The sequence below is a fragment of the Syngnathus floridae genome, chromosome 11 (assembly GCF_059516105.1).
Source record: "Syngnathus floridae isolate MCC-2025c chromosome 11, RoL_Sflo_1.0, whole genome shotgun sequence".
NCBI lineage: Eukaryota > Metazoa > Chordata > Actinopteri > Syngnathiformes > Syngnathidae > Syngnathus > Syngnathus floridae.
The window spans coordinates 15765787-15779773 of NC_142423.1; the positions used below are offsets into that span (position 1 = coordinate 15765787).

A 13987-nucleotide genomic window follows, 5' to 3' on the forward strand; every position below is an offset into this window, starting at 1 on the left:
AATGTTGGGGACCGCTGTTGTAGAAACTAAATATACTGTATATATGATCGATGGATATCCAACTTCCTTAAGCATCTCGTTTATGATCGAGCTCATTCTCCTGTTTTTTTGGAGCGATAAGCTGAACCTCTGGGCTTGTTTTCCAGCGCTCCATGCTTGCAGTGCCACATGATTAGATGCGCCTCACTGAATGGACACTTTAGCCAGACACAAGGGAATAGTCCTTCCTGTTTATGCTCTGCCTATCTGACACACGACGGATGTGGTGGAGGAGAACGCAAGCTCAGCAGGGCGTGGAAGCGAAAACGAGCACATCTTTTTTTAATTGGCATTTCAGCCCTAAAGTGATCTTTATTCATCATTCACACTATATTTTCTTATGTTTGCAGTCACTTTGGGTTTCCAATGGTGCTTCATTTCATTTCCAATGAACCTGCCATGGACATTTTTGGAAAGCATGCAAAGCCCACATCCAAATGAAGACTGGAGCAGCCAATCAGACAGTCATTGTCTCTCTCTACCGCTTTGTGACAGTCCCTCGGAAGATTGAGCAGACTGGCAACATTGAGTCAGGTTACACGTGCAGCAGGCCATCTATCTGGATGTGACACAGCTCTCTCAGCCTTCATCAATGCACAATATGACCAGACAAGGTCGTCTCGGCTCATCTCTGTCACCTCTCGTCCCCAGCCGTGTTACTATGTATGTGTCTAGGTTGTCATGGTTTCTGTCTGTCTGTCTGTCTGTCTGTCTAGTTGTACTTAGTTCATCTTGTTTTTCAGAGAAGGCGGAAGGCTCTGATGAAGGCGGAAGAAACTGCCGAACCATGTCAGGTAATGCACCTAAAATAATTTGTTTGAAACCAGTGAAGTGTCTGTCTGTCTGTGTCTGTCTGTCTGTGTACTCGCCCCTCCCTTCCTGTGTCAACTCACAAACCATGTACTAATCACAGTCACCTGCCTCTCGTTACCTGTCGCGTATTTAAGTCCTGTCTGCGTGTCACTCCCTCCCGGTCGGATCATTGTGTTGTTGTCTTGATGTCTTTTTGGTTCCTGTTGTCGTCGTCGTCGTTATGTCTTGATGTCTCCATGTCCTGTTGTTTTCTTGTCTCACGTCTCGGTCAGTCAGTTCAGTTATTGTTTTGTCAAGTCATGTCAGTTTGCCGGTTCTGTTCATTCGTTCCCTTCACTGAACCGAGCTGGTCCAAGCTGCATTCGGTCGCCCTGCTCCATCCGCTCCATGACAATCTCGGCCATCCCAACCCATTTTCATACATCAGATTCCTTTCTTAAAACCAATTCAAGTCAAGTCAAGTTTATTTGTATAGCCCTAAATCACAAACAGTCTCAAAGGGCTTCACATAGCCCAAAATTGACAATTATTCTCAAAGCATCCCCTGATCTTAAGCTCCCAAAAGGGCAAGGAAAAACTCAAAAAAAACACTTCACTCGCAATGTAGACGTATATAGCTTTAAGCACAACATACATTTCTAGTCAGCACCTAGCAGTCTACCCAGGGTTTAGGATCTAAAAACAACTTTAAAAAAAATGACGATATTTGTTTTACTTTGTAAAACAGAAAGTACCAGAAGTGGCACAAAATGACGATTTGGCTTTATTTTGTAAAACAGACAGTACCGGAAGTAAGCGGCACTTTGATATTAACGACAACTTGTCAGTGACGGAAATAAAGAAGGGATGCGAAGAAAAGCAAGGGGGAGGCGGAAAGGAATGGGATGGGATGGGATGAGCGGATCGCGACAGTAGAATGTGGCAGGCTGGACAAAATCGTGTGTATCCAAAGACGTTTTTGGGTTTCCTTGACAAGGGAATGAACGCCTTCTAATTAGCCCTGCGCGGCTCTCATCATTTCTGCTGTATCGGCGGGCTTCAAGGTAAACGCCATGCCTTCATGCATATAGAGATAGATAGATAGATAGATAGATAGATAGATAGATAGATAGATAGATAGATAGATAGATAGATAGATAGATAGATTTACTTCTTCCTATTTGCCATATTTTGCACCGTCTGCACGCTTGCAGGCTTTGTTTTTGCACTTCCACGAGGATGTGCTGAGCTTGACGCAGCAGCGTCAGAGCTCGGGCAGAAGCCCATCATCCATCCGTGTTTTCCCCGCAAGACGGCGTTTTATCGACCAATGCGTGTTGCCGAACGTTGCTTCAAACTTAAACGAACGGTTATTGCAGGCATCCAGGCAGGCAGAGACAATGCAGACCAGTTGATTGCAACGTTTTCAAACGATTGATGGAGCGAGCGTGATTGTTTATAGGTGCTGGCTATTGTGTCCTCATCACTGCTGGAGAAATTAGGATGAAGCACCGTTATTAATGCCGAAGCACATTTGGGAACCAATTATCTTCCGCACAACCTGCTTTCTGACCACTTTTGTATTGTTATCGCATTCGTTTACTGGGCATTCGATCGTAAAGCTTACATCCTGGAAAATGTCATTTATTAATCCTTTGACTGTGTGATAAAGTGCTTCTTGAATTAACTGACTAATCACTTTTTTTTTTTTTTTTTTTTTTTTTTAAAGCCTGGTTGCTTCCAATAAAGAAATCACCTAAATGGAACCTGACTTTGATTTGTTCTGTTTGTAGGCATAAACAGGTCTCACAGACTTGACTTGGACTGCACCTAATCTCTTTGTGAAGTGGATGGAGACCATGGAGCTTTTCTTCAGCCTACTGCTCCTCAGCTCACTTCCACTTCAGGCTTTGGGCAAGTTGATGCAATCGCACGCATAAATACGACATTTGTTTCTTTCTCTGTGGGCATCTCTTGCCTCTTATTCATCTTGCTGATTCCCAGAATGGCCTGATCATTTTTTCTTTTTTTTTTTTTTGCAGGTGGAGACGTGTGTGTCTCTGGTCACGATAGCGGTCCGGTCTTTGAAGAACAGCCAAGCAGTCTAATCTACCCCGAAGGCCTGAGTGAAGGCAAGGTAGTTCTCAGCTGTCAGGCCAGGGCAAGTCCAGCTGCTTCCTACAGGTAATATCTGGCGGAACCTTTCAAAGTGTTCTCGTACGCCATCTTTCTTTCAATTTCTCTCTGACACGCAGGTGGTTGGTGAACGGTAGCGAGGTTGCGCTGGGTTTGGACCTCCGTTATACCATGGTCGCCGGCAACTTGGCCATCGGCAGACCCGAGTCGGCTCGAGACACGGGTTCTTATCAGTGTCTGGCCATCAACCGCTGTGGCACTATCATCAGCAGAGCAGCCAACCTCAAATTTGGCTGTAAGTCAATCAATGAAAGGAGCAAATCTTTGTCATGTAGTCAATGATCTTTTTTGGGGGGGTGGTTCCTTCTTTTAGACCTCCACGACTTCCCTCCTGACAGCAGGAGTCCTCAGACGGCTTATGAAGGCATGGGATCATTCCTGGCTTGTCAGCCGCCTCCACATTACCCAGGTAATGTCATGGTTGAGCCATTAAGGACGGTCGAGTGGTCCCGACCGACACCGTCGCCTCCTTGTTTTTTGCAGCTCTGTCCTACCGGTGGCTCCTCAACGAGTTTCCAAACTTCATCAAGAAAGATGGCGGCCGCTGGTTCGTATCCCAGGTAACGGGTAACCTCTACCTTGCCAAAGCGGAGATCAATGACACGGGCAACTACTTCTGCTTCACGACCATCAACATGGACATCAGTACCAAAAGTACCTTCAGCAAAGCCAACCAACTCACCGTGCTACCTGAAGGTAAGACGCGAGCATGACGATGATGCAAAAGGAAAGTCATGCGCCGCTTTGACTGCAGCCAATCCAAAGAAGTTGGCTCCAGTCATCAAAGTGCGCTTCCCGGCCGAGACCTACGCCCTTGCCGGACACGCCGCTCACTTGGAGTGCTTCGCCTATGGAAAGTAAGTTTCAAAGTGGGGCCTGCCTGGCTTTTTGCTGACAGCACATTCAGGGTCACCGGTTTTCTGTCACGTGACCACATTGGTGAGAAAATGCTCGTCCTTTCACCGTTCCTCTTTTCTTTCTGTATGTAGTCCAGTCCCAAACTTGAGATGGAAAAAGGTGGATGGACTCATGCCGTCCAAGGCGGGTTCTAGCGTGGAGGGTCCCACCCTGATCCTACCAGATCTGTCCTTTGACGACGAGGGCGTCTACGAGTGCGAAGCCCGCAATTCCGAGGGAGTCGATGTGTATCAGGGCCGCATCAGCGTGCAAGGTTTTTCCTCAGCATTTTTTATTTTTCCCCCTTTTCAGTCAATCGCTGTGGTTTGACACATGGCCTCCTCTTTTTGTGTGTGTGCTTCAGCTCAGCCAGACTGGTTGCAGGTGATGAGTGACTCTGAGGTGGAAATAAGTTCTGAGCTTCACTGGAGTTGCGTGGCTGCCGGGAAACCACGACCTTCCATTCGCTGGCTCCGCAACGGACAGCCGCTCACTACGCAGGTGCAAAAAAAAAAATTCATACCATTATGTTCTGTGTTTTGTCCGCTTAGGCTTAGACACGGCGCTCGGAACAAAAGAACATTGTGCCGTCAAGCAAGACAAAAATGAAGCCGGAATCATTTATAATTAGTCTTGTAAGAAAAAATAAAAATCACTTTCTAACCTTCTCTCTAACTCTCCAGGACAGAGTAGAAGTCAATGGCGCTCGTCTGAAGATCAGCAACCTGGCTCTGGAGGATTCTGGGATGTACCAGTGTGTTGCTGAGAACAAGCATGGAACAATCTACTCTACCGCTGAGCTAAGAGTCCAAGGTAAGACCCAAAGTTGGAAGACTCTTTTGTTCAGCTAAAGCGCTGCACCATTTGCCCGTCCGCAGTTCAGGCTCCAGACTTCCGATCGAACCCAGTGCGAAAACTGATCCCTGCAGCCAGAGGGGGACGAGTGAGCATTGAGTGTCGCCCGCGAGCCGCCCCCAAGCCCAGCCTTTTCTGGAGTCGTGGGACCGAGTTGCTCACCAACAGTAGCAGGTATACGGAGAAGGGGAAGGGAAAACAAAATCAGGCCATTTCGTCATGATGGATGGATGGATGGATGGATGGATGGATGGATGGATGGATGGATGGATGGACGGACGGACGGACGGACGGACGGACGGATGGATCCTTTCCTTGACAACAAAAGTGTGGACAGTGAGTCGAACGCACATTCAATCAAATCGATGCAGCCGATTCTTTCATTGTGTCACATGTCATGGTACCGCGTTGTTATTTCTTCTGATTGTCTTTGAACAGGGTGACGGTGACTCCCGACGGAGTCTTGTGGATCACCAACATAAGCAGAGCAGATGAAGGCAAATACACTTGCTTTGCTGAAAATTATCTGGGCAAAGCTAACAGCACAGGACACTTGTCTGTCAGAGGTAGCATTTGCACACACCCAAATTAGTCTCCAATATCGATCGGTCAAGTCCAATATTGATTGAAACCCCCCAGATGCTACCAAGATCACCTTGGCTCCGTCCAACGCCGACATCAATCAAGGTGAGAACGTGACCCTGCAGTGTCACGCCTCCCATGATCCCACCATGGACCTGACCTTCACTTGGGCCCTCAATGGGGCTCTGCTGGACCTGGAGGACTTCACGGGGCCGTACCGTCGAGTAGAGGGGGTGAGCGAGAGAGAGAGAATGCAAAATTCATCCATTCAATGAGAAAAATAATGGAGAACATTTTGAGTCATCACTTGTTGAACTGAACATTGTCCAACAATTAACAGTTATTCTTCCAATTTGTGATTATCCAGCTTTCGGATACGTGGTCGGCTTTAACTTTGGAGAGCCGCCACCAAACTGGCTTTCAAAAAGATGGAAAATAGCTCGTTGTGTGATATCATTGTTTGATAAACAGTAAACGGGAAGATGATGTTCTTGATGTTGCTGTCCCCATGTAGAAGGAAACCGTCGGAGACCTGTTCCTCGTCAACGCTCAGCTGAGTCAGGCGGGCGCTTACACGTGCAGCGCTCAAACTGTGGTGGACAGCGCCTCCGCTACAGCCAAACTGGTGGTCCGAGGTAAAATGCAACCTGCCTTCTCCTGTCAGGTCCAAAAATGACCATTGTTCATTGGCAACATTTCTTTTGGCCAAACAGTCAAATGAATGAAAATGGCACTTTACAGTACTTTGGCTGGCATGTACGTATGTACGGACGTATGTGTCTTCTGTTTGTTTTAGGGCCCCCGGGACCACCCGGCGGTTTACTGGTGAGAAATGTGGCCGAGACGTCGGCGGAGTTGAGGTGGAGTCGCGGCTACGACAACCACAGTCCCATCGGCAATTACGTCATCGTGGGCCGATCTTCTCTGTCGCCCACGTGGAAGCGCTTGCGCACCGGTGTGGCAAACAAACGACGTTGTCCATTGACTTGTCATTTGGCTGGCTGCATCTATCCATGGGTCCATCAACAAACTCCTTTCATTTTCAAACCAGAGCCAGTCAACATTGAGGGCAACGCCGAGTCGGCCTATGTGATTGGGCTGGTGCCCTGGATGGATTATGAATTTCAGGTCATCGCTAGCAACATCCTGGGCAGCGGCGAGCCTAGCGCGCCCTCGCATACCATCCGCACGCAGCAGTTAGGTGAGCTGACATCAATCAATGACCCGAGCAAAATGGTGGCAAAATGCTATGTGCTTTGCAGCTCCGTCGGTGGCACCCAGTGGACTCGGGGGTGGAGGAGGAGATCGCCATGAACTTATCATCACATGGACAGTAGGTGGAGGCCAGGCCAGGCCACGCCACGCCACACCACACCACACCACACCACGCCATGGGTGGGAAAGCGGGTGGGACTGGCTTTGCCGACCGACCCTGGGTCTTCTTCTGCTTAACTTTCCAGCCCATGGTCAGAGAATACCAGAACGGTGACAACTTTGGCTACCTCCTGGCTTTCAGGAAGAAAGACACGTCATCACAGTGGACGCAAGCGCGCGTACCTTTTGTGGAGTCGTCGCGCTATGTGTTCTACAACGCCACTCTGGCGCCGTACAGCCCCTTTGAGGTGAAAATCAAAGCCTTTAACCGCAGGGGCGAAGGGCCCTTCAGCCAAATTGCTGTGGTCCACTCTGCTGAGGAAGGTTGGTTCATTTGGATGGATTTGATCTTTTCACACAAATGGTGTCATTTTAAACAAGGCTTTGGTGCTGACAACAATCCTGAGCTTTTGTTTGTGATTGATACTAAATGAAAACACATGAATGATGTTCTAAGTAAAGACCAACAGGGGGCGTCCTAATGTTTATCTGTACAACTAACTCCATGAACGTGCGGCTCTGTTTTCATATGGAAAAGGAAGGCTTTGTACACGACAACATTTCCATCTTCTAACATAGCTATATTTCTACCTATGAATCCTTGGTTCACAGAGCCAACAGTTGGACCGCTAAGCATAAATGTCAGTGCACTGACAGCTTTTGAGATCCAAGTGTCATGGGAGCCCGTCCTGCAAGCCAACACCAACGGGATCCTGAGAGGATATGAGGTGACCTCATGCTTGACCCTCACCTGATCAATGTACACTCTCCCATTTCCTCTTTGTACTATCGGAGATGAAAAAGGTTGCGACAATGTCTGTTTAGATCCGCTACTGGCGCCAGCACGAACGGGAAGCGGCAGCGGATCGAGTGCGCACGGCAGGACTGGAAAGCACAGCCAGGGTGTCCGGCCTACGTCCCAGCACTCGCTATCACGTTGCGGTTCTGGCGTATAACAGCGCGGGCACCGGGCCGCCCTCGCCGCGATCCACCGTCACCACCAGGAAACCACGTAGGTAGCGGGGAGGGACAACAATGGACAGTCAAAGGTGCAAAAATGGCCTCATTGCTCAAATGATGCCATTGGTAAGGGAAATGCTCCAATCCATCGGGCGGGGCAGGGCGGGGCGGGGACCTTTTCAACTCAAACAGTTTGTCGCTTCTTCCTTCAGCTCCTAACCGGGCCCCAGCAAATGTATCGTGGCGGACGGACGCTTCGTGGGTAATTGTGCGATGGGACCGCGTGAAGGCCATGCACAATGAGTCGGCGGTACTCGGCTACAAAGTGAGTCTTGTTTGCAGACTTTTTTTGACATTGTGTCTGGCCATCGTTCATACTGTCAACAAGGCCAAGTGTAGCCTTTGTACTACCTGCTTGCCAATCCTGAAAAGGGAAAAAAAGCCACAATGATCTGATGGCAGCAGAAATGTCCCTCTTGTACTTTGAGCTTTGGAGCGCATATAGTACTGTATACTTTGTGCAAGACACTCTTGTTTGATTGGATCATAACAATAAATCTGTCTGTTAGGAGAACAAAAAAAACATAGCTAATTATTAATTCCTATTTTATTATTAACCCTCCTTCAGATTGATCTTTTGTTTTGGGGGGTCATAAAAAGCATGTATCAAAGTTCATCCTAATAAAAGGAATAGGGCTTAGTCAGATAAAGTGACCTTTTCATTTCGTAAATGCTTGTCAAATATTTGAATGGCAGGAAAATCATTTTCAAATCATTTCAAATTGACATCAAAGCAACGTCGAATATGCTTTTGCACAAAGCCACTTTCTTGGGCACACTTGCCGTCAAATGAATAGCAGTCTTAGTAGATACTACATACGTAACTTGCAACGAGTTGGCCTCGATGCTAACCAAACGTGTGTGACTCGGACAGGTTCTGTACAAGCATGAGGGGCAAAGCGTTTTGAAGGTCCTGGACGTGGCCAAGACGTCAGTCAACCTGCCCCTGCCCAAAGACAAGAACGGATACGTCGTACTGGAACTTCGATCCTGGGGTGAAGGTGGGGACGGACCTGCGCACGAGATTATCGTCTCGCGGGACTCAGGTGAATCCTTTTTTCGTCACGACTTTGCAGATTTTGGATTGAGAACATTTGCGTAGCCACATCCGGATTAGATTTCGATACTGCAGCCACGCGTTTGATCTGGAAGTGAAGCGAGCGCACAGCGGCATCCATTTGGTGCTGGATTGCGGCGGGTGCTCATCGATTTTGACTGGGCTCTGCCAATGTGCTCTTTTGTTCGAACGAGGGACGATCAAAGTGAGCTCAATGCGCGGAGTAGGAGCAGTGGTGTGATATTTATTCAGTCATGTCTTTTTCAGGAACCGGCATGATGGTACAGAACAAGGCGAGTGTCTCCGGTCAGTCGCTCCACTTGCCGGTTGCCGTGTTTCTTCTCAGCGTTGTGTCAGGCCCAGCTCTTTCGTTGATGAACTTCAAGTGACCGCTTCTGATGTCTCCGTTTCATTCGGGTTGGATTGGAACGGGTCAAAAAACAAACAAACAAACAAACAAACCAAAAATTGTGTTCAAGTAGTAGGAGGGTGAATGTGTAGTCATGCATTGGTATCACGCACGTCTCAAAGCAGCGGGAGAGTTTTCACCTTCCGACACATTGGGGTGTCAGCATGTGTTCGAAAAGGTTTAGCGTTTGGGAACCAGCACAGCATTCAAAAGTCATGAGTTGTGTCATTGTAAATGTAAATATTGTTGAAAATGAGTTGCAATGCCTCAGAATTGTGGATCACCACCCCAGCTTGGCTTCACACGATCTTTTCTTAAGAGTCCAATTGTTTATGACGACAGAGCCACTTTGCTTTCATGTCCGCCTTGTTTTTTTCCTTGAGGTAACAGAAGAATGAGGGTCATCTCGCCGTATCAATTGGGCAAGGCAATTCTAATGAAATCATTTTGTGAAGCCTCTTAAAGCTGCCCGCATCAAAGTCACCATCCGACGGCCGCCATGTGTAAATTATTCATGTATGTCACTAGTCAGATGAAAAAAGTATCAAGACTGATTGATTGACTGGTTTGTTTGTTTGTTTGTTTGTTTTGGGATGGATGGAGCTGTCCAAGACAATACGTTGCAGTTTTCCTCAATGGTCCCTATTGTTTGATGATCATTTTAAAAACGCTAGCGTCATGCCTTTTCTTTTACTGCATCTGCTTTTATGATATCTACAGCGATGACGGCCCGTGTTAACAATGTCATTTATCCTCCCTCATTGTAATCCTGTCAGCTTCTATCAGCTCTTCTGTAAAACGTTGTCACATTTATTACACTAGACGGGAAAAGTCAAGTGCATTGACTATTTGGAACTTTCTCTGATAATCCAACTAAAATTCATCTTTGATACACGATAGCGGACCACGGCAGATTTGCCCATTTTTTAAAAAGATCTTTTTAATCTTTCAAACATGACGGTGTGGTACGGCAAATGTGTCGGGGCAAAATGTGTTCTTGTAATGATAATGATGATGTCATCCATCCATCGAGGGTCACAGGCAGCTGACAAAGTGAGCTGGACATTTGAAGGTCTTCATTTGGCCCAACACGCACGCACGCACACACACACACACGCACACACACACACACACACACACACACACACACACACACACACGCCAGAACTGCTGACTGTCTCAAACATGAATGTTGCAAATGCGTGCGTGCGTGCGTGCTTAAAGACATCATTTCCCAATGCCTTCCTTTAGTATGGTAGTATTTCCATTTACTGGTAGCTAGGTTTGACAAGCAAGCAAGCAACCAAGCCGTAGAAAAAGATGAAATTGCAATAATGTTGCCTTTCAGCTTTTTTCAAAGAGATGATGAAAAATGTGAAGGCGGCTTGAAATTGTTTCAATATGATGAAATAAACACGCGGCGATTGTATGACGACTCTACTTGTGTGCCTTTTATGAGTCCTTCATCTTAAATGATATCCCTTGAAATGGGAGCCGCCGCCATCAATCATTTGAATTTCCTGGACGCAAATACCATGACTGATTAAGCCTTTGTCTGACCTTGAGGCGCGCGAGCTGGCTGGCTGGCTGGCCGGCCGGCTGGCTGGGCCGATACATACGTATTTGTTCGAAAAGACGCCCACTGGGCTTTATCATTTGCACTTTGACACCATCCATTTAGTAGCAAGATATAAATTTGAGCCAAGCTGCCAAACTCGGTTGTGGTTCTTCAGATCCTCTCGAGAAGGTAAGGAAGAGTTGGTGTTATCTCAACTTGAAGGTGTAAATATGTCCTTCAAGGACTGTCAAGTCCATTTTCTCCAGCTTCAATCTTTTTTGTTTACTCTTCTTTCATTTGGATGATTGTCTCCTTCCCTTTCATTTGTCATTGCAGTTGTCTGGCGGATTGGCTGAGCAAACGACGACACCATGGCAAAGCTCCTTCCAGGTAAATACGTTCATTTCCTTTGGATCGAATTCAAAAGTCATGCTATTATGCAAAGAAATAGGCACCATTTTGTTTGTAAGTGTATCATGAAAAGATACTTTTCACATATGAATCCATCCTGCTTGCTTTTCTTTCTGCAGCTCTGGGTCTTCTCCTAGTTCTGCACATAGGTAAGGAAGCAAGCAATTTGCAGCAATAACTATTTCTTTCACCTTGTCAATGTAACTTCCAAAGATACCTAGTTTTGTCCTTGGCTAAAGCGGAAATGCTCCGTCAACAATAACCGCTAAGGTTTTCATTTGCATTTATTTCAATGAAAAGATCAACTCTCGATTGGCTTCTGCCTTCCTTTCCTCAGCTACTTCCAGTAAGCTGGTGTGTCACATGACCAACTGGGCTCAGTATAGGCCCGGCCAAGGCAAGTTCACCCCAGACAACGTCGACCCGTTCCTGTGCACACACGTCATCTACGCACTGGCCACCATCAACAACTTCAACGAAATCGTTCCCATCGAGTGGAACGACGATCAGCAGTACGCCACCCTCAACAACCTCAAGAACATGTGAGCGAGCGAGCGACACCTTTTACGCTCTGTTGTCCGTCTACTCATGTCGAGCGTCCGCTTGGCTCCTTTGAATCCCTGAAGACAGTCAATCAATCAATCCATCACGTTGCTCTCCTCTCTTAGCAATCCGGCTCTGAAGACCCTGCTGTCGGTCGGAGGCACGGTCAACGGCATGAGCCCGTAAGTGGAAGGAAGGCGTGATCCAAAAAGGTTCCCGTCGCGGGCTCACGCTTTTCTCTGCCAGATTCATCAGCACGGTCGCCAGGCCAGAGAGTCGCGCCGCCTTCATCCGCTCTGCCATCAGCTACCTGCGAACCCATAACTTTGATGGGCTCAATTTGGCTTGGGAATATCCGGCACACAACGGCAGCCCTCTGCAGGACAAGCAGAGGTTCACTTTGCTGGTCAAGGTTTGAAGAGCCCTTTTTTCTCTTATCTCGTGCAAAAGCAACGGCCGCCCGCCTGCAGCCAAACCGTAGATGCGCTTAGTAACTGATCTGATTTGCTCTGCTCTGCTCTGCTCCGCCCCGCCGTGCTGTGTAGGAGTTGGTTGCGGCTTTCGAGAATGACGCCAGGGATTCCAAGAAGACTCAGCTTCTGCTGTCAGCCAATGTGGCTACCATCCGCGCCACCGTTGACAGAGCTTACGAGGTCGACCTGATTGCACCGTAAGTTGGAGGCAGCACGCACGCTCCTCTTATTTGACGACCACCGGGGAACGAACGCTTCAAAGCCACAAAGGTAGTAGTCGTTCCAGGCAGTCGTAGCAATAATAAGAGAAACCCACAGACATCTGGACTTCATCAACCTGATGACCTACGATTTCCACGGACACTGGGAGGCAGCGACGGGACACAACAGCCCTCTGTACCAAAGTTCTGGCGACTCGGGCTCCCACATTCATCACAATATTGTAAGTAACAACCAAACGCAAGCGGGCATTGCACGGCCTTTATTCTCGCGACCCTCATTTGAAAAATCATTTGTCCAGAACTCCTCCGTGTCCCATTGGCTGGACTCGGGAGCACCGTCCGAGAAGCTGCTTCTGGGCTTGCCTTCGTACGGAAGAACCTACCGCCTTCGCACCGCCGCTACCGGCCTGGGAGCGCCGACAAACGGACCGGCTGAAGGCGGACCGTACACTCGCACTGCTGGTTTCTGGGCTTTCTATGAGGTGAAAATATGTCGGGGGGCTTTTGGAAAGCAAACGATTTCACACGTCATTCGGAGCTGTTTGTAATAAAGGATCAAGTTGTGGGACGATGTATGCAACAAGGAGCTGGCTGATGGTTGGATGGTTGGATTCGTCTTTGTCAGGTGTGCGACTTCCTCTCCGTTGCTTCTGCCGAATGGATCGATGAGCAGAGCGTTCCGTACGCCACCTCCGGCGGTTCTTGGGTTGGCTATGATGACCAGCGCAGCTTTTCAGCAAAGGTAAGTAACCACAGCATTGTGAGGAAGCTGGAAACATCTTGGTGTGTCATCTTGACGCCAATCCTATTTTAGGTGGAGTGGATGACATCCAGGAACCTGGGAGGCGCTCACGTGTGGACTCTGGACATGGACGACTTTTCCGGGGCCTTCTGTTCGGCCGGCTCGTATCCGCTGATCAACCACCTCAGGCTGTCCATGGGTGAATTTTGAGACATTTTCCACTCGCAGAGAACGAGTTGTCGTTTACGTACGTCTGCGTGACTTTACAGGCTTCCCCCCTAAGCCTAGCACCACCCCGGCGCCAACCACCACCAGGGACCCCATCCTGAGTTTCTGTCACGGCCGCCCTGACGGACTGTACGAAAACCCGGCTGACGCCAACACCTATTTCCAGTGCTTCCGAGGAAACACCTACCTCCACCGCTGCCAGCCTGGTCTCATTTACTGGGACTCCTGCAAGTGCTGCAACTGGCCTTGAAACGCAATGCTTCCAATGGAGTCCTTGGGAGAAAGTTTGCAATATGAAGTAAACACAAAGTTATACATCGACCTGTCGTTGACTCCTTAATCATTCGTTCCTTCCTTCCTTCCTTCCTTCCTTCGTACGTTCGTTCGTTCGTTTATTCGTTCGTTCGTTCGTTCGTTCGTTCATTCGTTCCTTCCTTCCTTCCTTCCTTCCTTCCTTCCTTCCTTCCTTCCTTCCTTCCTTCCTTCCTTCCTTCCTTCCTTCCTTCCTTCCTTCCTTCCTTCCTTCCTTCCTTCCTTCCTATCTTCCTTCCTTCCTTCCTTCCTTCATCTTCATCTTCATCATCCAAGCA

General features: G+C 48.1%; 2 protein-coding genes across 5 annotated transcripts; both read left to right on the forward strand.

The window, feature by feature from the left end:
* Positions 1 to 536: 536 nt before the first annotated feature.
* On the forward strand, positions 537 to 10661 carry cntn2 (contactin 2). 4 transcript variants are annotated; one of them, XM_088390422.1, is made up of 24 exons: positions 537 to 702; positions 783 to 833; positions 2625 to 2745; positions 2874 to 3015; positions 3087 to 3262; positions 3341 to 3436; positions 3511 to 3723; positions 3782 to 3884; positions 4017 to 4198; positions 4289 to 4425; positions 4608 to 4737; positions 4803 to 4953; positions 5218 to 5345; positions 5419 to 5594; positions 5876 to 5996; positions 6158 to 6316; positions 6413 to 6562; positions 6624 to 6694; positions 6822 to 7059; positions 7348 to 7463; positions 7561 to 7747; positions 7908 to 8020; positions 8630 to 8801; positions 9080 to 10661. In XM_088390422.1, exons 3-24 carry the CDS (start codon positions 2682 to 2684, stop codon positions 9199 to 9201), a joined length of 3147 nt encoding a protein of 1048 aa, XP_088246548.1. In that variant the 5' UTR covers positions 537 to 702; positions 783 to 833; positions 2625 to 2681; the 3' UTR covers positions 9202 to 10661. The 4 variants fall into 4 exon arrangements, with proteins under 4 accessions (XP_088246548.1, XP_088246549.1, XP_088246550.1 ...); XM_088390424.1 differs by lacking the exons at positions 537 to 702; positions 783 to 833 and adding an exon at positions 1689 to 1895 and having other exon boundaries at positions 3511 to 3574; positions 3674 to 3723; XM_088390423.1 differs by lacking the exons at positions 537 to 702; positions 783 to 833 and adding an exon at positions 1088 to 1119.
* A 233-nt stretch (positions 10662 to 10894) lies between these two features.
* chia.1 (chitinase, acidic.1) lies at positions 10895 to 13718 on the forward strand. The gene is made up of 12 exons (XM_088390443.1): positions 10895 to 10968; positions 11116 to 11169; positions 11310 to 11339; positions 11528 to 11732; positions 11859 to 11915; positions 11980 to 12145; positions 12279 to 12403; positions 12525 to 12648; positions 12727 to 12909; positions 13053 to 13169; positions 13242 to 13368; positions 13439 to 13718. The coding sequence occupies exons 2-12, from the start codon at positions 11151 to 11153 to the stop codon at positions 13645 to 13647; spliced, it is 1362 nt and encodes a 453-aa protein (XP_088246569.1). The 5' UTR covers positions 10895 to 10968; positions 11116 to 11150; the 3' UTR covers positions 13648 to 13718.
* The last annotated feature ends 269 nt before the right edge of the window (positions 13719 to 13987 follow it).

What these genes read in the sequence shown, in the direction of transcription:
- chia.1 (XM_088390443.1), top strand. An exon ending in ACGGTCAACGGCATGAGCCC is followed by an intron (nt 11,916 to 11,979) that starts GTAAGTGGAAGG and finishes TTTCTCTGCCAG; the next exon opens with ATTCATCAGCACGGTCGCCA. An exon ending in GTTTCTGGGCTTTCTATGAG is followed by an intron (nt 12,910 to 13,052) that starts GTGAAAATATGT and finishes CGTCTTTGTCAG; the next exon opens with GTGTGCGACTTCCTCTCCGT.
- cntn2 (XM_088390422.1), top strand. Translation starts at nt 2,682, where the DNA reads ATGGAGACCATGGAGCTTTTCTTCAGCCTACTGCTCCTCAGCTCACTT. An exon ending in CGCTGAGCTAAGAGTCCAAG is followed by an intron (nt 4,738 to 4,802) that starts GTAAGACCCAAA and finishes GCCCGTCCGCAG; the next exon opens with TTCAGGCTCCAGACTTCCGA. An exon ending in TTGCTCACCAACAGTAGCAG is followed by an intron (nt 4,954 to 5,217) that starts GTATACGGAGAA and finishes GTCTTTGAACAG; the next exon opens with GGTGACGGTGACTCCCGACG.